A 22830-nucleotide genomic window follows, 5' to 3' on the forward strand; every position below is an offset into this window, starting at 1 on the left:
ATGCTGCATTTACAGCTATTTCACCTGGCGAAAAACAGCTTCAGACCTGCCCAAGCCAAACGCGAACACAGCATATTACGAATCTTTCTTTTCTAGAACCTTCTTAAGAAAAAGAGGAGTCACGTCAAGGTTTCCATATTCCATATTCCATATTACTATTATCGGACAAGTAATTATAGGAGTTTAATGACCCTGCTGACAAACTTTCGTTCATTTCAGTGTACCCAGTTTTTTTTACTGTACTTTAAAAAAAAAAAAAACCATGGCATCTTTACCACCATTGTTTTACGGATTTCTTTTTCCTGCAACATACGAGAGGTGTTTGGGTAAGGCAACATGGGGCGCACGGTGTGGGTGGAAATGGGGCTGCAAGGAGTTTACACTCACATTTTGCAGTAAAAAAGAAAATCAGCGGGGTGAAAAAGTGCATGGTAAACACACACAGAAATCATTTCAACACGCATCTTTTAGTCTAAGCATAATATTCAAGGATTTAAAAGCTGCAGAAAGAAATCTAGAACGGTCTTCAAAGCACAGCGTTCAGAAGGTTATAAACGAGATGAATTAAGGAGGGGAAACAAATACGTTTTTTGTGAAAACTGACGTACAATGAGTTTATGTAACCTAAAAAGGAAGCTTGCAAAAATACAACATCAACAAAGGCAATGGACACAAAGGACACCTAGCTGTCAAGAGAGAAAACAGAAGGCAATATCTTCTCTTTCTTGAACATGAGAATTCGTTGTAGTATAGCTTTTGCATTGATAAATCCAGGATGCAACTGAATAATACCTAGTCAGTATTTCCCAAAATTCCTCCATTTCAATGTTGAACACTTACAGTAAAGGTGATCTTTGGAAACATTGATTTTCAGGCAAGAAGCAATGAGAGGAGGGATCAAACCAACATAAATATAACTGCATGCAGGAAAGCAGAAAGCAGAGAGGATGGGTACCAGAATGTCTGTGACCGGACTAGCCAAACAGTGGAAGGTGCGGCAAAGGACCCATTTTATATATGTAATGTGTTAGCAGACATGTTAATGTTAAAGGATATTTATACCGCACACTATCACCACCGGAGTGGTCCAGTGGCGCTCTGGTGGCTCTGAAAAGAGAGAAAGGGGGGGGCGTGAGTTAGTGGGAATAAGCTGGAAAAGTGCAAGAAAGCAGTGATGTGCTGTTGGCAGCCTCAGCCCAGTGGATCCGTTGGCTGGGCATGGGGTGTTTCATGGTCGGTAGTCCTTGTGTGTTGTTGTGCGAGTCTATGTGTAGTTTGTTTTGTTGTTGCAGTGTAGTGAATTTTGTGTGGATTGTTGTGTTGTAGGCTTGTGGTTGTGATTGGTTAGAGTTTGGGAGGTGTATTCAGAGGGGTAAAATTGTTAGTGGATTGGTTAATTGGCATTGCCGTACTTGCAATTATGTCTAGGTGTGATGCTTGCTATCATTCACTATTCCATCCGAGTGTGGATCTTGCTAATCTTCAATATCCTATCTAGATGTGAGGCAGGCCAGCGATCAAGACTCCATCCAAGTGTGGCACTTGGTGACATTCCCAGATTCATTCAAGTATGGTGCATGCTAACATTCGCATTTCTATCTAGACGTGACGCAGGCTAAAGTTAAAAGGATGCCTCAAAGGGATCTGTAGCCCTCAGAAGTATTTCACTCTATTGTAGGTACTACTTTCCAATAGAAACCTCCAGTAGACCTCTAAACAACTCCTAGCATTTAGAGGTTTCATAATCCTACTTTACTCTTAGCCAAGGGAACAGGCATGGATGCCTCTGGCACAAATAGTTGGGAGTGATGCAGGCATTTGCAAATTTCCAGATACAAAGGGTCAAATTGTCAAATTCCCCTGCCTGAACCTTGGTGTGGATGGTGGTGTAATCAAGGGGCTGGGGGCTGCTAAGCTCTGGGTGCAGCCACCCAAAGAAGTGGTGTAGTAAGGATCCCCTAGCTACTCCCAGCATGGCAGTTAAGGGAGGCACGAACCCACCACATGGACCTGTCAGAGCAACCTGTCCAATTAAAGGGAGAGCATTATTGTGGCTAAGAAAAATTGTGCTGAAATATCAAATAGACTATGCCTTTAAACAAATCCCAATTCCCGAGACTGTGCCTGCTAGTTCACAGTATTCCTTATATTCTATGGCTCACTGTTCTTCCTGTTGTCTTGATCCGCTGGTTTCCCCAGAAGAGAAAAACTGTGTGCTGAGGTCCACAGGCATCCACAATAAAAACGGAGTGCAAAGGCTGCCAGTTCTTGCACATAAATGGGTCGCATATGTACTTCAAGATGGCAGACGAGTCCAGCAGTTTTTAGTAAACCAGATGAACCTTCTACTGACAGTCCACCAATCATCTAACATTTGACAGAAATTACAGAGACCAGCTGCAAACACGTATGGTAAGCGCAGCAGAGATGGGGGGGAGACCCAGACACACATATGCTTGGGAAGCCAAAGGGATAGGGTGGAAGTCTGGAGAAGGCACATATTGGAAGCTGGTTAGAGACAGGAAACTGGAGAGGGTGCGAGGAGGCAGGAGAAGAGGGCCTGCGGGCAGGAAGTGGAGAGTAGATGTAGAAAGAAAGCAAGAGTATTTAAGGAAAAGCATATTGAGAGAGGAGCTGAGAAGGCGGCAGTGGAGAGAGTCAAGGAGGAGGTGGTGAGAACTAAAAAAAAGACAAGGTGGTGAAAGGACTTAAGGAAGAAAAAAACAAGGATGAGAGTGTGACCGTCAGGAGGAGGTGGGAGAAATATACCAGGAGGGCAGAGCAGAACAGGAGGCAAAAACTAGTAAGAGGAGTTTCAAGGAAAAAAGAACAGAGGAGTGAAGATTAAACAACGCAGGATGCGCAGGGGAAGGTAGAGAGGAGAAGGCCAACGATTAGGGTATGTTTGACCCCAGAGGGGCAGGAGAACAGAGGAGCAGGAAGGCAAAAACCAAGGTTGTCAGGGGCAAGGCTGGAAGGGGTGAAGGAATTAGCGCATAGCATTTAAGATGTGAAACCCAGGAGCAAGTCTCCCACAGGAATTAATATGTCACAAGGCATTGAAGAGGAGAGTGATAGTGGGCTAGAGAGTGGGAATGCCAGGACTAAGAAAGCGAGGCGGACAGAGCCCCCAAGAGAAGTCAGTGGATCCCATGAACTGGTCTCCAGTAGGTTTGAGCCTTTTTCAAAAGTTGTCTCGGAATCAACCTGGTGTGAGGTTGCCATCGACAATGGGACCACCTCTCCGACAACGTGCCCAAGCAACCCAAGAGCCATCATGGCAGAAATCTTGGAGCCCAAATACTGAATGAAACTGCACAACCTTTTGGCAAGGGAACTCTTGTATGAAGAGACACTGTTGTAACCCCAGACACTGTTCTGACGTTTAGATGCTGAGCACCGCGTTTACTTAAGGCACATTTTTTGTAAACCCCTAGCACGATTCCCACCATACCCAATAGAGCTTGACCCCCCCATCCTCAAGGCCCCCACTCCAGGCCTCCAGACACACTTGTGAATATAGCCAACCTACATTGTTTAAGAGAGGAATTGAAAGGACCTTAGACAAAACTGCATCCAAGGGCAGTTCAGTTCATCTCCGTTTATGTTGCATTTTCCAAAGTTGCATCTACATCATTTGGCCTAGCTATGCTGAGAAATAAACGGGTTACTGAGAAAGTTTGTTTGCCTGGGTCTTGGTCAGTGTTCACTTTTTGACAGGGTATAAACCATACAAAGCTCTAGGAATGTTACATCTGTCATTTCACGTTGACTAGAGCTTGGCTCTTAATAGGACAGCTAGCAAGTTACGATGTAAATTGTCAACAACAAAAAGACATTTAAACACAACGGCTAGAATTTGGAGTCTGGCTCATTTGGCACCAACCGAATTGGGCTTTGGTCTGGGCATCATGGCAGCAATGAAACACGAGCACACATTTAAAGAACAAGCCGATGTTAGCACTAGCAGGAAAGATGATTATTTGGATAAAATGCCAGCAGCGGATAAAATGGACTAACGTCTTCGACGTGTTTGACTAACAGTGCTACTCACAAAGGTTTTCTAGCACTGCCGTTTTCTACTCGAGATTGAAGTATTGCCCCCATTAAGGTTGCTGAACAATTCCAGAGTTTGCTCTGCTTTTACGAGACACACAGGAAATACCCAGCAGTTTGCAGAGTACAAAAAGAATAAGGTGTTTTACCAGACATGTTTTATATAGTTAGGCTCTTTTTACTGAGCCGAACTAGTCTACTAAGGCACACAAGGCACAGAGAGACCATGCTAGGCACATACTGACAGCAACATACTATAGCCATTAACCATTTACTTTTTGTAATCTGTATTTACTTATTGGGTACACAGAGTTTCAAAGAGAACCCCATACATAGAGGCATACATTAATCAGGGCAGCCCCACGAACCGGTGGCTTACAGCAAAAGATGAAAGGAAAGCAATGAGCCAATCAATGGCAGGGGGCGAGTTATGACATATGCAGAGGACAGTTGTCAGAGGTGTTTATGTGTTATTGGCTTCTGTATAAAGACATTCAGTGGACAGATGAAGCAATTTACATTGAGCGAATATAAAAAAGAAGGGAAAAATAGAAAATTAAGAGGGGTGGGAAGCTAAGGGGGAAAGATGTGGCTGGATCAAAAGAGACCATTTTCACAAAGGAGGGATGTGGTTTAAGAGCCGATTTTAAAGTATGGCTGTTATTGGTGTTTTTGAAGTCCGGGGGTAGAGTGTTCCGTGGTGAGAGGAACAGAAGGAAAAAGGATTGGGGGGTTGGGGGGGGTGCACATGTGGGGCTAGCAGAGAGATTGCCTATAGCAGAGTGTTACAGAAGAGGGTAAGGGACAAGGAGCAGCGGGATGTAGAGGGAGCCAGGTAAGAGGGAGAGCCCATAAACAGAATTTTTGCCCAGAAGTACGAATTTGAAGAGGGAGTGGCTGTGTAAGGAGAGCAGTGTGAAGAGCGGTGAGGAAAGAGGTGCAGTTTATACAGAATGCAAGTTGTAGAGTTAACACTAAAAAAAAAAAAGTACATTTTTTTAAAAATAATCCAGCCTCTATGCATGGGACCGGATATTGAACCCACGCTGCTAGGCACTGTCTTCTTTCCAAGAGGAGCGTGTTGCCCCAGAGCTATCCTCCAGGCGTCAAGGACTTTATAAAGGGGTTTGACAAGGTCATAAGAGAGAGAGGCTAATGGCTGGGAATTCTGGGGACCTGGAACAACCACCTGATTTTTGGCTCAGAGGAGGCACACAGGTACACTAGGGACCTCACATGACCACCATCCCATCTCTAGGCTTGCATGTCACATATGTGATAGTGATCCGGGACCCCCATTGTGGCACAGTAGAACATAGGTTTGAAATTGAGATGGATAAGCACTTCACAGCATGCCTCCATGGGCAATTTTCACGTATTTCGGTGACCATTGGGTGGTGTTACTAACAAATGCCACCAACTGGGAACAGGTATGCAAAAACAGCTCACAGGAGCCGCTGTACCACAACAATGCCATCATCCAATTGGGCAGTCAGATAGAAAACACTGCCCAACTTCACAATGGCGGATGGCCCACCACACAAGCTATCTCACATTGGGACAATGTAGTCTGTGGTCAATAGCAGGCATTGTGATAAGTGTATACATGTACAATCAGCGACCACACAGCTCACAATTTCAAGAACGATATTTAACCATGCTAAATTATAAAAGGGAGCCAGCCAGATGGGAAGTGTCGAAATCGATGAGAGAGATAGGCAGAGAGGAGCAGAAACAGAGGTCGGAAAAGAGAAAGGGAGAGATAGCACAATGGACGAGGGAGAAATAGAGAGAGGAAGGAGTAAAGTGGACAACACAAGAAATGGAGCAAAGAAGATAGAAGTGGGCCATCAGAGAAGAGAGAAAAGGGTGAGTGCTGTGAGGGAGAAAGAGTGAAGGGGCAGACCTAAATTAGGAGAAGGGTGGAGAAGACCTTAAGTAGGAGAGCAGGGGTTTCAGTGCTGGAAGGAAGGGAAAGAAAATGGAGTCTTAAGATCTGGGCCTGGAGGCCCATAACCTGTGGTGAGTGCTTGGATCAAGAGCCAAAGTTAAGTTTGAAGAGCCTAGGTTGAGATGACCTCAATGCAGCCCTTTGTGAAGTGTGTGCTGCTGAGAACAAACCAGGAGGAAAAAAGCCAAAGGGGTTCAACTGTGTATGTGGTGTCTGGTGCCCAATCCCCTTCAAAAGAACCAAAGGGGGTCTGGTGGTTGTGATTGGTAGTGGAGACCAGGAAGACCAACAGAATAGTCTGACAACTTCTACACCAGCGAAAAAAAGACAGTCAAGAAAGAAAATGTTGGCACACTAGAAAACTACAGATTCTGTTATTTACGGTTGTAACTGCCTGGGAGGCGACCTTGAACTAAGGGAGAAAGTGAAGGAAGGACTGAGAACCGTAGTCCAAAAGCAAGTTAAGGATCTGGTTGTGTTCAAGACAGATTATTATATCATCCTGGGCTGGGAGGATTGCTCTGAGGCAACACTTTTGTCTTGGAAACAAGACAACGCAGAGTAACACAGTTTCGAATCCTGGTCCCGTGCTTAGAGACTGGTCTCCGGTGTTCAGCGCATAATAAAAGTTTAATTGATTTCTAATCCAATCACTGGATCAGTCAACCCTAATATCTGCTGGGCTGCTGCGATAACAATAGAGCAAATAGAATAGTACCTCAAGTTCGTTTTGAGTCATCTCTTGATCCCTCGGTCCTTACATGGAGCAAAAGGGAAATATGATGTTCCCCTGCAGGCTGTTTTCATGGAAGCTTCGTTGCCCAATCGCAGTTTCGGCACTGCAGGAAAACATTTCCACAAAGTGCACCTTCACTACCTTCTCCTAATGTGGGCGACACCCCTACAATGTGCAGTAAGCGCATGTGGTATTCCCTGACAGGCCACTGTTCGGTGTAGGCCGCCTGTCGGGGAAATGTCTGATGAAAGTGGGTGCTTCCGAATAAGAGTAGAGTCCCCCAAAGAAAGCTAGGGCAAGAGTCAAGATAACCAAGTACTAGGTCAGTGATGAGCATTTTTGTGGAGTGGTATATGGAAAGTATGGATTTTCCCAATATTCCATAAATTCATCTGGGCAGAAATAGAAGATATATTTCTTGGGGCGTTTGAGATTGCCGTCCAACAGAAACACAAGGTTCTTACCCTTTTGGGAGTGTAGAAACAGTTGAGGGAGCAATGCAATGGGTGAGGGGGGGATGGATGGGGCGTTCCTAGTGGGGGACATAGACAACTTACGTCTAACAGGATATAGCATAAGACAAGGGCTATCCAGTGGTGGTTGGCTGACAGACACTCAGATCTTTGAAGAGAGCTCAAGGTTGAAGGCAGTAAAGGAGAAGATCTTAAAGGCATCTGTAAAGAGGGCATTGTAACACCCAAAGATTAATTTCCCAAGAGACGTCGGCCAATGACAGAACCTTGAGGGACAGAAGAGCAAGGAATTGGAGGTTTGTTAGTTACACTAAATAGTACATTCTAAATGAATGGTCAGAACGGTAAGAGGCAATGCAAGCTAATATTGAATCTTGAATTCCAAGGTTAGAGGGGGTCATCAGAGGAGAGTGATAAGCAACATTGAGGCTGCAGAGACGTCACAAATGAGGAGTATGAAGGATAGTATGAGGTGACTGGCAATAGTGAGGAAGTTGGAGACATGACTGACAGCGGTTTTAACGGCGTGGCGTAGGTCAGGCTTCAAGGTATTATGTAAGCTTGTTTCTCTTGGATTTTGAAAAGGTGGAAGAGAAGAGGAAAACCTTGACACCAATTTGAAACAGGTGAGAAATACCACATGAGAAAAGGAGATTGAAGAATGAGAATGAAGTAGGAACCGATGATATATGCAATCATTTTAATAGTTTGAAAGCAAAGGGTTCTACAAGGTCACACAATGAGCTGACTGACAAGGATGGGGGGTCAACTCAGTGGAAGAGGTGAAGGAGAACGAAGAAAGGATGTAGAGGAGGTGTGAGGGGGTGAGAAAAAGAGGGAGGCAGAAATTAGAGATAAACAAAACATTTGCTAAGAGGGAGGACAAAGTGGAGTGGGTGGGGGTAATGTAGTAATGTAGAAGGGTTTCCCAGAAAGGGAGAGAACAAAGGAAGTCATTAAAATAACAAGACATTACGCCAACTAGTTTACCCAGGACTAATACTCTGCCTGGTACCCCTGGTGCATCCCCCTTAATATACTGTGAAAGCCCCTCTAACAGTCTCTTTCAGGTTCCCTCAGCCATCTCTACTCCTGGCCGCAATTCAGGAATGGTGTGCCGCCAATGATATGCCTTAATGCCTTAATGCCAGTAAGACTGAGATGCTCCTTATTGGGTCTCTTCCCCCTGCCCCTCCCCTTGCCCCTCTCTATCGCCCTCTCCCTCCTCTGGACCCTCTCCCTGTTCCTACCTGAGTCCAATAACCTTGGTGTCATCTTCGACTCCACCCTCTCCTTACATCTCTGACGTCTCTAAGAAGTCAAACTATCAGTTGCACCTCCTCGGAGGTATTCTTCCTTTTCTCACTTTGCCCAAGAAGCTCACTGTCTCCAGAGCTCTGGTCCTCTCTAGGCTGGACTACTGCAACAGCCTCGTCCTAAACCTGCCTGCCTCTACTCTTCGAACTTTCCAATTTATCCAGAACAGGACTGCAAGACTCGTCCTTGGCCTCAAGCCCAGGAAATTTATCTGTCCAGCTCTCAAATCTTCACTGGCTCCCTGTGGCTGCAAGGATTAAGTTAAAGACCCTCTGCATCATCCACAAGGCTTCCTGGGACCTGGGACCGCTCTACCTCCAACTTTTTCTGAGGGTCATACACTTCTCCAAGCAGAGAGTTGGGGGCAGATCTCTCTCCTTGGCTGGGGCTTCCCTCTGTAACAGCCTCCCTGCCGCTCTAAAACTTGAGCAGAACCACCTCCGGTTCCGGAAGCAACCCAAAACCTCCCTTTTCTCTTCATCCCCCCTGCTGACGTACCCAACTGCTCCGCACACTGGCCACCTGAATATACTCTGAACTCGAACCCAGGCTCCCGCATGTCTAGTTGCCCTTGCACTGCCTCCAGGTTCCCACAGCACTTAAGGGTCTGTACCTGCAACCCTACAGTCCCTTCTCTCTGCACTTATGAGCCAACCCGCTGGCTGCACCTATTAAGTTACCTGCACTTCTCCCTCCCTCGCCCACCCTGGCACTTCTCCCCGCCCTCTTCCACACACTTGAGCGATCAGAATGACACAAGGCCTAGTAAGATCATTGTTTTGACCCCCCTTTGTTTCCACCTCCTTGTCTTGTCGTGCCTAGGAACACATGTGTACAGGTGTGTTATAAATGCCATATCATCCTACTTTGCTTTTTAAATCTATCCATATTGTGGTATCCTTTTACATCATCCCCTTGTTTTGCAGTGCTCTGTTAATTCCCAGTTATGTTTAAACTATATAAAACCCAACACATGCATGCCTAAAAAAACCATTGTGATTAGATGCGATGGTACATGCTCCTAAACCTGTGACGTTGTTGGAAATCAGACGGAATGTAGAGGTGCATAAGGAGAAATATAACTACAGAACTCGGTAGACTGTGTGTGTGTCTAGTAGTCAACATAAAGTACCATTTAAAGTTGTGTCGCCTGGAAAAAGTGACAACCTTCAGCATACGTTGTTTCCCCCGAGAGTCACCCTATGTGATAAGGAGGATCTGTTCCCATGGATTACATTGATCATGAAAACATACCTGCAGAATATCTTGGTAAAAGAACAGCAGCTTTTTCGATCCATTTGCTGCAAAGAAGTCTCCGATTGTGTTGAACTGAAATAACATGGAAGAGAGTCAGTCATACATAAAACATTTTTAACAAATTCAACAGAACTAAGTGTGCCAGTGTGATTAAAATGTCACCTTCTCATCCGAAATAAGGAAATCTTCCACTTCGTTCTCACTTAGGCCAAGGCCATCTGATAGTTTGGATATAAGAAACTTGTGTCTGGCATCAAGCTGCGCTCGCCGCTCATCCTTTGTGACTTTGGCCAATTTGGCCATTTCTTTTCGGGCCTCATTTGAAAGTACTACGTTCTTCTTTCCAGCAGGCTACAAAATTGCAAAAAAGAGAATATATTAAAAGCAACCCTTTCCATCTAGAAATCTTTTATGTTAGTTAGAAAACGTTATGTTTGGCCTCTCTGCCCCTCTCAAACTTGAGCCAGAACATCTGAAGTTCCAGAAGCATCTCAAAACGTTCCCCTTCTCCTCTGCTTTCTCTCTCTCCTTCCTCTGCTGACCTACCTGTCTGCTTAACCGACTGATTGCTTGGCTACTCATTGTCTCACTGGGTACCAGGCTCTTTCTTGATCAGTCACCCTTGCACTGTCTCCAGGCATACCACACACTTAAGGGTGCAGGTCATTTACCACAACGTTTACCATCATTTGGGTTGGACCATCAAACAAGGGGCAAATGTCTCTCGGAAGTGTTCGAATCTAGTGCCAGGAGACATCAGAGATTGCATAAGGAACAGAATTTCCTTTTCTAGCTGCTGCACACTAATAAACAGCTCAATAGCACCTTCAACTCTGGTCTTAGTCCCACACCTCCGCCCTATTGAGCCTCGCCATAATTTCTACACTCGTCTAAAATGCCTTCTACACTGGTACCTCTGGATGAGCAATTAAGTAACAAGAGCCCAGTAAGTCTCAGTCATGGAACTGTCATCTCTATCGCTCCTTCTAACTGGAAATCTTATACGGTCCAGTTATTGCATGATCTTGGGGCCTGCCATAATATGGAGGATTTCCTCTCTTGGGTCAGGGTAATTGGGAAGAATCCAGCTGTGCCTCTGCGGACTGTCCCATCAATTGTTGAGGCCATCAGGACTGGATTACCCCACGGTCATATAGAACATCACCAAGGTACCCAAACGGATCCTGTTGCTGCTACATACCTGACACAACCGGTTCAGAAGAAGGAGGCAGATGCTATTTTTAGCCCTGGCCCCAATGGAACTCAAACGGATCCTGTTTCACTCTCGACACTGCCTGTTTAGTAGAAGGGGGCAGATGCCACTTTTAGCCTTAGTCCCAATGCTCTACGAAAGGGTACCACACTGATCACTAGGCTGATGGAATCACTGTCTAATGTAGCCCATAGCGACTTGCGCACAAAAAAATCCAAAATGGCAAAAATAAGTGACTCTACCTTCAGTAGTTTCGTCTTTGATCCAAGAAACTTTATAATAACCAACATAATGAAACCAACTTACCATGAAACAAGGGAGGCCCTAAAGAATAAAATCCAAGGTTGCCTAAATATAAAAGTGGTTCCTAATTGTGTCAGATCTGATGACTTCAGGGTCCTTCGAAGAATTCTAATTAATATGAACACACACCTCCCAAACAAATTAGGCCCAGAGTACTTCCCCCTCATCAAAACCATACTCCTAGCCAGAAACCCAACACTACTTCCAAACCAGCCCCAGACACCCCCAATAAATTACTATGCACCTTTAAAGGAGCGCTTATCAATGCCCGCTCCTTAGGGGCGCATGCTATAGAAGTTCACGACCTCATTATGGAATCACAGCTCGACATACTAGTAGTCACAGAGTCCTGGCTCCATCAAGCATCAGGTCCACTACTAACTCTGGCAATCCCATCCGACTACACCATATTTAGAACAGATAGGACCCACTCACAAGGAGGCGGTGTTGCTATAATAGTCAAGACTAAATTACAGCTTAGATCTTGTCCCATCGAAAGTATTGAAGGGTATGAAACATTACTCGTAAAATTTCCCATAAATGCTAAAACTACGATTAATTTAATAGTAATTTATAGAGCACCTAGCCCCAACAACCACCCAGAGACTGAAATTCCATTGCTATTAGCTCCACTAATAAAACCTAGCTCAAAATACATCATCCTGGGTGACCTTAACCTAGGTTTCAATGACAGCCAAGATGCCAAAGCAGAATCACTTCACTCCGCCCTGAAGGACATGGGCTTCAGCCTACTAGTTAATGCACCCACACATATCAAAGGCAGGACTCTTGACTGGATCCTCTCCCTTAATACCCCCATAACCATTGAGGCCATCTCCCCTCTTACTTGGACCGATCACCATAACATTGTATTTACAATCAATCCCTCCGAACCCACACAAAAGAAACCTAAAACCATGATTACCTATGAAACTAGAAACGCCCGCAAACTCACGCCAGAAAACCTCACGCCTCCTCTTTCAAAAATCCTAGATTCTACCTCGATCACTAGTGACAACCCCTGTCTCCTAGCAGACATATTTCACAACTGCCTCACTGCAACCGTTAATGCTATAGCACCGCTCACCACCAAGGCAAAACGCTCAGACAAGCGATCTAGCTTCTGGTTCAATGATGATCTTATCGCCCTCAGAAGAACCAAACGCGCGTGTGAACATGCCTACAGAAAGCATCCTACTGCAGAGGCAGAAAAAGCCTACCAAGAAATAAACAAAACCTATAAAACAGCTACTATTACCTACAAATCTAATGCGTATAATAATAGGATCAGCAATGCGACCTCAGATACCAAGGAACTATTTGCCATTCTAAAAGAATTGGAAAACCCTACCCCAGCCATAAACCCAACCATCCCCAGCAAGGAATGGTGCACCACTATTCAAGACGCACTAACAGCCAAAATTGAACTACTCCAAATAAAAATCACATCCAAAAAACAATCACTAGCCAACAAACCTGCCCTCCTTAATCTAAATCGACCACATCAGGAATTCACCAGCTCCCCATTCCACTTCACACCAGTATCCCAAAATGTAGTGTTTGACACCATCGCCAAACTTAAAGCCTCCAACTGCAAAGGAGATTCTGTCCCCGCATCAGTAGTCAAATCCTGCGCCCACACCCTCACCCCCATTATCACCAACTTCGTGAACGCATCCTTCAATACTAACCTAGTACCAGCTAGCATCAAAGAAGCCTGGGTCACCCCTCTCCTAAAAAAACCTACCCTAGACCCTACTGTGCCCACCAATTACAGGCCAATAACAACTGTCCCATTTCTCCTCAAAATATTGGCTGAATTAGCATACAACCAAGTCCAAACTCACCTTGAACAAAACAACCTCCTTGGCACGAGGCAATCAGGCGTCCGCCCCAACCATAGCACAGAAACGGCACTCCTTGACTTAAAAATCCAGATGGATACCATCAGAGACTCAGGAAAACTCTGCATCCTCCTCCTACTCGATCTCTCCGCAGCGTTTGATTTAGTAGACCATAATAAACTGTGCGCCACACTAGCGAAAGACTTCAACTTCTCCACCGAAGCTACTACCTGGATCAAATCTTTTCTTGCTGACCGCACCTCCAGGGTCGCCATAGGTAAAGAAGCCGCCAACCCCATCATAGTACCCATTGGTGTCCCCCAAGGTTCCTGTCTCGCACCAACATTATACAATGCATACACTAAACTCCTCTTCTCAGCGCTAGACGACATGGGTGTCATCTACACCAACTTTGCAGACGACACCCAGATCCTCATCCCTTTATCGGGAGACTACACTCAAGACACCGACACTATCAACAAAATATATGCCATAATCCAAAATTGGATGGCACTAAATAGCCTCTGTCTCAATGATGAGAAGACTGAGGTTCTCATTGTGGGCTCCCAATCCAAAATAGAAGCATTACATGCTGATTACTCATCCATCAACATCGATGGCACAAACATATCAGTACTCAAACAAGTAAAAACACTAGGTGTCTACCTAGATGCCAACCTCACCATGACCAAGCACATTAACGCCCTCTCTTCCTCTACCTCCTACACCGCAAAACTTATTGCTCTCAGTCGCCAATTCTTGACACCCACCAACTGTATCACGCTGGCAAGAGCTTTAATCTTATCCAGGCTCGACTACTGCAACGTACTCTACCCGGGTACCTCAAAAGCCAATCTAAACAAACTACAGCTTATTCAAAATAAAGCCCTTCGGCGGCCCTTGGATTAAGGAAGTCAGATCACATCTCAAATATTAGAAGAAACCATCACTGGCTCCCCATCAAAGCCAGGGTCACATTCAAAGCCCTGTGCGTCACATTCAAATGCATCCACTCGTGTCCCCATCTACCTCAACCACACCATCACCAAAAAAGTATCAAAGAGGCCCCTCAGATCTAACAGTCAACTACTCCTAGCCATCCCCCGCTACAAGACAACCAAGGCAGGAGGCAGTAGCTTCCAATACCTCGCACCCACATATTGGAACACTCTTCCCCACCCCATCAAAAATGAGCAAACGTTCTCAGGCTTCAAGAAATCCCTGAAAACGTGGCTATTTAACCAAGACTAAAATCCCCTTCCATGCTTCAGGAAATATCACTGTACTGAAGCCCTGCATTAAATGTCTTCGTGTATGATTATTTTGTATTCACATGCACTGCGCCCGATTGGCAATTTCTAAGAAATGTTTTAACCAAGCTGTCTGTAACATCGCCGTGGTACCCAAGGGTTTGGGCGAGTAATAAATGCAATAAATAAATAAATAAAATAAATAAATAAAGGACTGGTGTAGTGAGGATAACACTGACTGCATTGTGGTGGGATGTGGCTCTAGTAGTTTACCCTTGTTTTTACAAAATCTCGATAAATTGAACCATCTATCATCGACTTCAATGATGAATATTGTTCTAAATGAATTGCCTGAGTTAGTTATTCTGTACTGTTTTTCTTTACGCTTTGCTTTGCTTCAGGACAGTAATAGTGCTTATCTATTTTTTTTGTTGTTCATGACTTTATGTACTGTGTGCCTTGTTGCGCCATCACACCTACGGGTCTATTGTGCGCGATACAAATAGATAAATCTTTATTGTATCCAATCCATTAGGAAGCTAGCTCAGTATGGTGGGCTCTCGCCCCCCGAGAAGCGGGCACGGCAGGCTCCAATTCTTAATGCGCCACTTTAGTTCCTGACCAGGGCTAGTGTGCATTCCATACAACACCACCATTCTTCTGGCATTTTTTGTACAAATTACAGATGCTGCACAAAAATGGTGTTGTGATTCCAAGTTCTCTAGAAACGGGTCACCGTGGCATGTGTGCCTGCTGTCACAAGGCCAAGGGCATTCCTTTGGCATGCAGTCACTCCTACATGTATGGTTCGTTTCGAGGAGTAAAACTTTAAAAGACAGTTATGCAATAGTGTTCGATATGGATAACCAGCAAAACTGTATTTAAAAGGTTTTTCTTCTCACCAGCTCCATTAAAAATCAGCCCTACTTACCGTATGAGCCATATATTTGTATTGTACACAAACAATAGTGAAGAGAAATGATTTCTAGCATTACATTTTGGTGCATCCAACATAACTCTAGAATAATGGAAAATAGACAAAAAGGCAGGTACATACACAACATCCCACTACCAGTGACTTCTGGTGCTTTTGTGACCACCACACTTACTGGGATGGCTGCGGCTGGAGAAGAAACGGTGGTAGCGGATCCTGGGACAAGGCTTGTTCTTTTCATTGCACCGCCCCGTCTTCGACCCTTGCCATCTGCATCTACACGTGAGAAAAGTCATCATAGAATTATTCACATGCAGCGATGTCATTTCAGCCCCAAACAAGCCGAGCATAAGAGCAGGTTGCTCTGTTGCAGTGGCTTCAGTTCCTGCCCAGAGCACTAATGAACTAAAAGCACAACCTCATAAAGGACAGCATATTAAAATAAGGTAAACAATGCAGTGACCAGTGAAAATGTAACCAATAAAATAAAAACCTAGACATATACAGTGACCTTAACAAAAATTCCGGCTTTATTTTAGGCAAAAGCTGAATGGTATGTGTTCCTTCGATCAACAGAAAACAATTATTCTGAGCTCAACAAGCTACACAAAAGAAGTGACCTATGCAACATCCTTGCTGCTTGGGACATGATATCACAAGAAAGAAAGACTTGAACAAAATATATCAACCCACCAGCTCACTCGTTACAGAAATGCTTTTAGATGCCACAGGTATTATTGCAATTTCTCCACAAATGTGTGCTGTCATATCAATCTGATCGTTTTTAAATTTTCTGTGGAGGAAAATCCCCAGCGAATCCCTCCCAAGTGGTTTATGGCTGGCTCACTTCACTTCCTCGCTTGCACTAATTTGGAAGAAAACATTTACACTACACAGTTTTTAAAATTCACTCCTCACTATTATGTATGCTTTTCATTTTCATAGATCAGAGGTTTGGCCCGCATGAGGTGCATTTGAATCCAAAGTGGACCCTTTACCAATTGAGTTTGACACCCTTGGAGTAAAAGTAACTTGGTTTCCATGAATACTGATGATCCCCTCAATGAGCATTACATTTTTTTTTCATGCAACAACCAAGGTGGTATCCCTTTGTCTACCTTTCAAGTGTGGTGAGTGGAGTTCATATTGCTCGGAATGGCACGTGTGACCACAATTGTTAATTTAGCCAATTGGTCATTCTGTTGGCTTTATGCCCAATGTGAAAACATGTAGTTTATTACCAGGAGAGGTTTCGAAAATAGGCACAGTGTGGCAAAGTGCACGCAATAAAATGGAACAACAAATTATTCCAAGGCCGGTTTTACAGTGGCTCAAAACACATTATTTTCATTTGAGGAATGTGTGTTGAGAAAGTCAGGCACCCCTAGTTACAATGAGGCTTCTAGGGGTATAAGAAGGCAACCTGTATCCCAAATAAAATGCTGGAATCACCATGGAAACTCTTGGCTCGCTAATCCACAGGCTTTCCTGCAAATGCAACTGAGAGAACGCACCTAAAAGAGAGCCTGTACTCGCTAGGAGTAACGTTACTGCACAGCAACCCCGAGCACCATCACTTGTTGGTATTTGACGCCATCACGTATCAAACAAACTATGAATAACCACCATCTCCAAGCACAGATAGTTGCATCGATTGACTGCACTGGATGAATCGTTTACGTGCTTAGCTTAAAGGCAATCAAGTAGAATTGAGCACGATATTCCCAGGTCCAACAGAGGCCAAATTAAACAAAGATCACAGTTCCACACTTCAATATCCCTAATAGAACATGCTTACAGAAATCAACAAATGCTGCCAGTTACGTGTCAAGGATGTATTTTTTTTTATTCAGCAACTGTAATAAGCTGAAACAGCAACATGTGATAAAAAAGGTCTCTTGGGTTGGAGAAAAACAACCAGCTGAAAAGGGTCAAAGAGTAATATAATGTATTATCTGTATAAAAGCAGTCCATTTTATTTTAAAAGTCTAGTGGATGAAACTCTACACACTTGTAATAAAATGGCAACATATGACAAATATAAAAACGTATTATAATATGACAATGCTGACGGAGCCAGCACAGATCAGAATTCCTGCTGCCACATTCAATAAAAGGCATCCACAGATTGCGGTTCTTCTGAACACCATGAGAATTCACCTTCACATTAGGTGACAAGGAGACATTTATGGTAATATGTATATTTTAATGCACTGCTCTAGTTTAACACAGGAGAGTTGTCAACTATCTGCATCTTACCTCTTATTCTATGTCAAGACTGAAGGCAAGTATTATGCTTAACTCTTTAATGCCATTCTTCACATCAGCCTGTTTTTTTTTTTTTTAAACTTTTTTTTTAACAGTAAATAACCAAATCAACAAAATTTACATCACATCACCAAGGACTACACATCCCCAGCAATCGCTTGTGTTCCTGTAGTTTTGTCCTTTTCCAAACAACCAATCATGGCCCAACACACCACACATGTCATGTCCTGTCCACAACTACTCCTCTTTCTCATCTGCTTGGAAGAGCAGCAAAGTGCATTTTGGTGTAGCTCGAACGTTTTTTCTTTGGTAAACGTATTTGACATTGAAAAGTGATTGCATCTTTGTTGCGCGCAAGCAATTACTTTGTGTTAAGCGAGTCCTTAATTTATGATATATTGGGTGCAGAGTCAGAGACTCCGTAACTTGCAGTGGTGGGCCTCGAAGAAAGCAGCGGGAGACTGCTGCCTGCAGCCAAACCTCCGTTATTAACCGCTTTCGATTTAAGGAGCGTGGGAAGATCGCGGCCAGTGCGCATTTACATCAGGCGGATTGAAGTGGGACCCGGGGAGCGCACCGGGACAGCAAGTTACAAAGCTCGCCTTCGGCGACCAATGCGCATCCTGGGAAAGCACTTTAGCCTGCCTGCGTGCTCCAGAGGGTTAAAGAAGGAGACCTTCCATTCCCCTTAGTGTGCAATGTCGCACACGATCCCGGCAGGGATCACAGTCACGCTGGATGACTAGAAACGTCATCCACGCATGGTGAGGAAGGCACCTTATGTTTTGGGCATGCACGCATGTGCAAATCTGTTTAATATGCCTCAGACATGGAGAGGCTTTTCCTTTTAATCGCAACAGTTCACAGGGATATTTTAGCAGTGCCTGATCTCTCCTGGCATCCTGTAATGTTCAAGAATAGAATTGGCACAAAGGCACAAGATACTTAATACTTCAAGTGCTGAGTTTCCGAGCTGATGGCACACATCAAGCCTGACAGGTTTTCACCTGATAAAAGTGAGGAAGAACAGGAGATGAGTTTCAAGGGTGCTGGGGGACTCAATAGCCACAGCTGTATCACAAGGCATCCAGTCCATTTAGGAATACTTGAATCCTCATTGACACAAAGAACATGGCTCAGAAGAAAAAAAAAAAGCTCAGTCCAGGTGAAGGTACCTCGGCATCACACCACAAGGGAAAGGGAGTATCAGAGGGGAATACAGGACACAGAAGAGCACCCCCTCTTCTAACCCCCCGGGTCACAAAGCTGGGGCCTAAAGCCGCCCCAGGAGGAAGCCGACCCATTCAGTAAGCTGAAAAACGCTTTTCTTGGGAAATCGGTAGTGCCAAACCTCTTGCCCCTAACCCAGGGGCGAAAACCACAGGGGACGCCAATGATGGTGATACTCCCACAGACAAGGATGGGGAGGATGATAGCCATCAAGTTGATGGCAGCATAGCGGACCTCAGTAGAGGAACAGCTGCCTAGCCCAACAAAGCACTAGTGTTGCCCAGAGCCACACTGGAAGTAGGGGATGACATGTTTGACCCCGATGGCATACGACACCCGAAATTGACAGAATGGCTACTATCACTGAGGGTTGCTCAATATATGGTGTAGCGAATTAGGAATCCCTTAGAAAAAGAAGTGTGCTTCCGGATGAGAGCAGAGTGCCCAAGACCACACCTAGTAATGGACACCCCCAGAGCTTGATGCCAAGATGGACACATTTGTTACGCAGGCAAGTAAAGAAGTCAACTGAGCCTGGAAGAATTGCCAAGATAAGGTCCTCAGCCCCTGGCAAAGATAATGGACTTGGCGGAGAGAGCCAGGGATACGGGCAAACCTGTGGATGGTGCCACTCTGGCTAATTGGGCGCAAAGAGCAGTATGCCTGCTCGGCAACGCCAGCTGCGCTCCATCATCAGAAAGACACTGCAGTCTTCTACTAAAAATAGACAGCAAGCTGGGGATCTGGCGAACTATGAAGCAGGTGAATCTGCACAAGAACTATTCAGGGAAGCCTTTGCTAAAGAGATGTCCTGATTTGTAGGGACTTATACTGCACTGGAGAAAGTACAGTCTATCTCCAAAATATATCCTGGATGGTTTCTGCATGGACCGGTCGATACAGGGGCCAATCGGCCAGTCATTTTGGTGAGGAGGCCCCAAGTGCCTAGTACTGGGATAGCCAGCAACAGGACACCTTCTTCCCATCCAGAGGGAAAATACCCCGTGGGAGGAGAGGTCCTGGTGGATACAGACAGCAAAGCCTCATCAGTGGTAAGTATGCAGCGCGAGTGTTACCCCAAGGTGGAAGGAAGAACACAGCAATGTACAGACAAATGTCAGGAGCTATCAAGTGATGCTTGGGTCTTGCAGACAGTCACAGGCTAGAATCTGTGTGCCCCCTACAACCCCCCGCAGCAGAGGCAGATCCCGGCAAGGATCAAAATGGCAAAGAAAGAGGAGATTCTCCCCGACAGGGATTTGAATGCTCTAGAAGTAAAAGGGACGATAGAACGATGTGCGAGGCAAGCAAACAGGATTTTACAGCAATAAGAGGAAACAAAAACAGACCAGTTATCAATCTGAGGGAGCTGAACAGTTGGATGGTCTACAGACATTTCAAGATGCAGGGTATCCCACTCCTCTGGGATATCCTGTCCAAATCAGATTGGGAAACCAGACTAGACTTGAAAGATGCCCACCTCACCATCTCTGTGGAGCACAGGCGTTTTCTCAGATTCTTGTGGAAGGGACATAGTTGGCAGTTTGCTTGTCTACCCTTTGGACTAGCATCGGCCCCATGGGCATTTACCAAAGTTATGTGACTGGTGGTGGAAGCCATGGTGGACAGGGGGACTCAGGATCATCGTCTGCCTAGACAACATACTGATTCTGCCGCAAGACAAGTCTGGACTGTGACTCTGGTTCAATGGGTGTGCTCTATACTGGCATCATTGAGTTTCCTAGTAAATATGAAAAAGTCAGTCCCCGAAACAGCGAATGGAATTCTTGGGGTTTGTTATATATACCAGGAAGGCCACACTAGAGCTGCCCCAGTACAAGATGAGAGCAATCAAGAAGGAACTGAAGGCAGAACTTCTCAAGATGCATATTTCGCTTTGGAATCTAGACAGGATAGTGGGACTCTTAGCTTCTTCGATTCAGGCGATATTGCCTGGGCCTCTACGTTACAGGGTGCTGCAAAGGATCAAGATCAGGCACTTGCAAGAAGTGTCCGGTGGTACGGGAGAATAGAACTGGAATGGCGGTTGCAGAATATGGATGCCTGGAAGGGCGGTGCCATATTCAGAGATGTACCAGAGTAAGTGATAGAGATGGACTCCAGCAGGTCCGGCTGGGGGACAAGATGTGGGAGCCTGCAAACAGGAGGAAAGTGGTCCCAAGAAGAATTGTGGATGCACATAAACTGTGAGGAGCTGCTGGCGGACTCGTTCGAGTGAAAGCCATAGCCAGAAAGAGTAAACTGCTGCACCCTGTTGAAGATGAACACCATCTCGGCAGTGCAGTACATAAACCGATTGTGGGAAACCCATTCGAAAATGTTGGTAGAGCTGGCAAAGGACTTCTGGCATTACTACCTGGAGAGGAAAATAGCGATAGCAGTGGAGTATCTGCCCGGGAAGCAGAACGTGATTGCAGATTGGAACTCCAGATACCTAGAGGACGCAAGAGACTGGTGGTTGTGCAGGCCAGTGTTCATACAATTACAGGACATCTGGGGGCAGTTAGAGATCGATCTTTTCACCTCCAGGTTGAACGCACAAATGCCCAAGTATTTCTGCTGGAGGCCGGACCCAAGGGTGTTGGGGACGGATGTGTTTCACCACAGCTGGTCTGGGGAGGTGCACTATGCTTTTCCCCAACGTTTATCATGCTGGCAAGGACCCCACCAAAGGTGCTTAGGGAACAGGCAGAACTAGTGATAGTTTGTCCGTTGTGGAAATCGCAGGCGTGGTTTCCGATTCTGATGGAACATTCCTCAGATTTTCCGAGTGTGATTCCATCTCAGCCGAATCTACTGTGCAATCCGGAAGGGGGGGTTTGGGGGCGTCCAGAATATCCAGTTGTGTTTGCGGGTACACTGCAAATGCTAGCATGCAGAGTTTCAGGCAACGCTGGTCTTTGCCTGGCCTTTCGACGGTCGCTGCAGATTGTATCAGACTCCACCCAGGAGCTATGACACTGCTTGGACCAAGTGGGAAGAGTGGTGCACGTTGCAGCAGGTTCATCCCATTTTTGCATCTTGAGTATACATCCCAAACTATTTGGCGGGAATGGCGCAGGATGGCAGGGCATTCCGCACTGTAGGAGTGTATAGATCAGCCACTTCTCCGGGTCATGAGAAATGTGACGGTGGGCCAATTGGGTAACACCTGGCAGTGGTTAGACTCTTGCAAGGGGTAAAGATGCATAAGATCCCCGCGGCCAAGCATTCGGTTCTTTGGGATGTAGAGGTGCTATTCTGTCTCTTTAAGCAGTGGCCGTCAAATGATCAATTGCCTATACACTGCCTCTCCAGTGAACTAGCCATGCTACTATGCATAGAATTGTGTAGAAGAGTTTCTGATGTTAAGGCGCTAAAGGTCAGCAGGAAAGTCTTCTACCCGGAACAGATAGCTTTTCACATCGCTAAGAGAACTAAGAGTGGGTCTTCCATCATCTCATACCCTTATTTTCCAGAGGAACCCAAGTTATGTGTGGCTCAGTGTATTAAGCACTATGAGAAGGCTACTGAAAGGATGCAACCCCACGGAGTGGATCAACTATTGGATCAACTATTGAGCGTATAAAGGAAACCTTTTTATGCAGTAGCCTCTGCCACCATTGCTAGGTGGGTTAGAGAAGTAATGCACACGGAAGGCATAGATTTAGCGCCACGCGGCTGGTGGCATTTTGAATTTTGTTGGGATAGTTGCTTACAAGGTTTGCTATAGGCATAAAATATGAGCATCATTGCAGAATGTGTCATTTTGAGAAAACGTGTTTATATATGCATATTACGTAATGTCAGACGCTGCAGTCTGACGTCTTGTGGGCTTTATATTAGCAAGAAACAAAATGGCACTCTCGTGCTATACGGATCACCGGAGTATGACAGTTGGAGTGGTTCAGGGGCTATACGCCAGGTATATGCAAGTTTCTGATGGGAAATTGTGTATTGCATAGATGGAAACTAGGTTGCCAGCAACCCCATATATC

The 22830-nt window shown here is 45.2% G+C and overlaps 1 protein-coding gene across 1 annotated transcript in view; it reads right to left on the minus strand.

Moving 5' to 3' along the window:
- LOC138497282 (dynein axonemal heavy chain 5-like) overlaps positions 1–22830 on the minus strand; it is a 1499851-nt gene that overhangs the window by 1388242 nt on the left and 88779 nt on the right. Inside the window, exons 3-5 of the mRNA XM_069620634.1 lie at positions 15510–15610; positions 9953–10141; positions 9788–9862 (exon numbers count right to left, since the gene is read on the minus strand). Coding sequence (XP_069476735.1) covers positions 9788–9862; positions 9953–10141; positions 15510–15610 — 365 coding nt within the window. The remainder of the gene's footprint in view (positions 1–9787; positions 9863–9952; positions 10142–15509; positions 15611–22830) is intronic.

Source organism: Ambystoma mexicanum, chromosome 5q (genome assembly GCF_040938575.1).
Source record: "Ambystoma mexicanum isolate Mex_15411 chromosome 5q, UKY_AmexF1_1, whole genome shotgun sequence".
Classification (NCBI taxonomy): Eukaryota; Metazoa; Chordata; class Amphibia; order Caudata; family Ambystomatidae; genus Ambystoma; species Ambystoma mexicanum.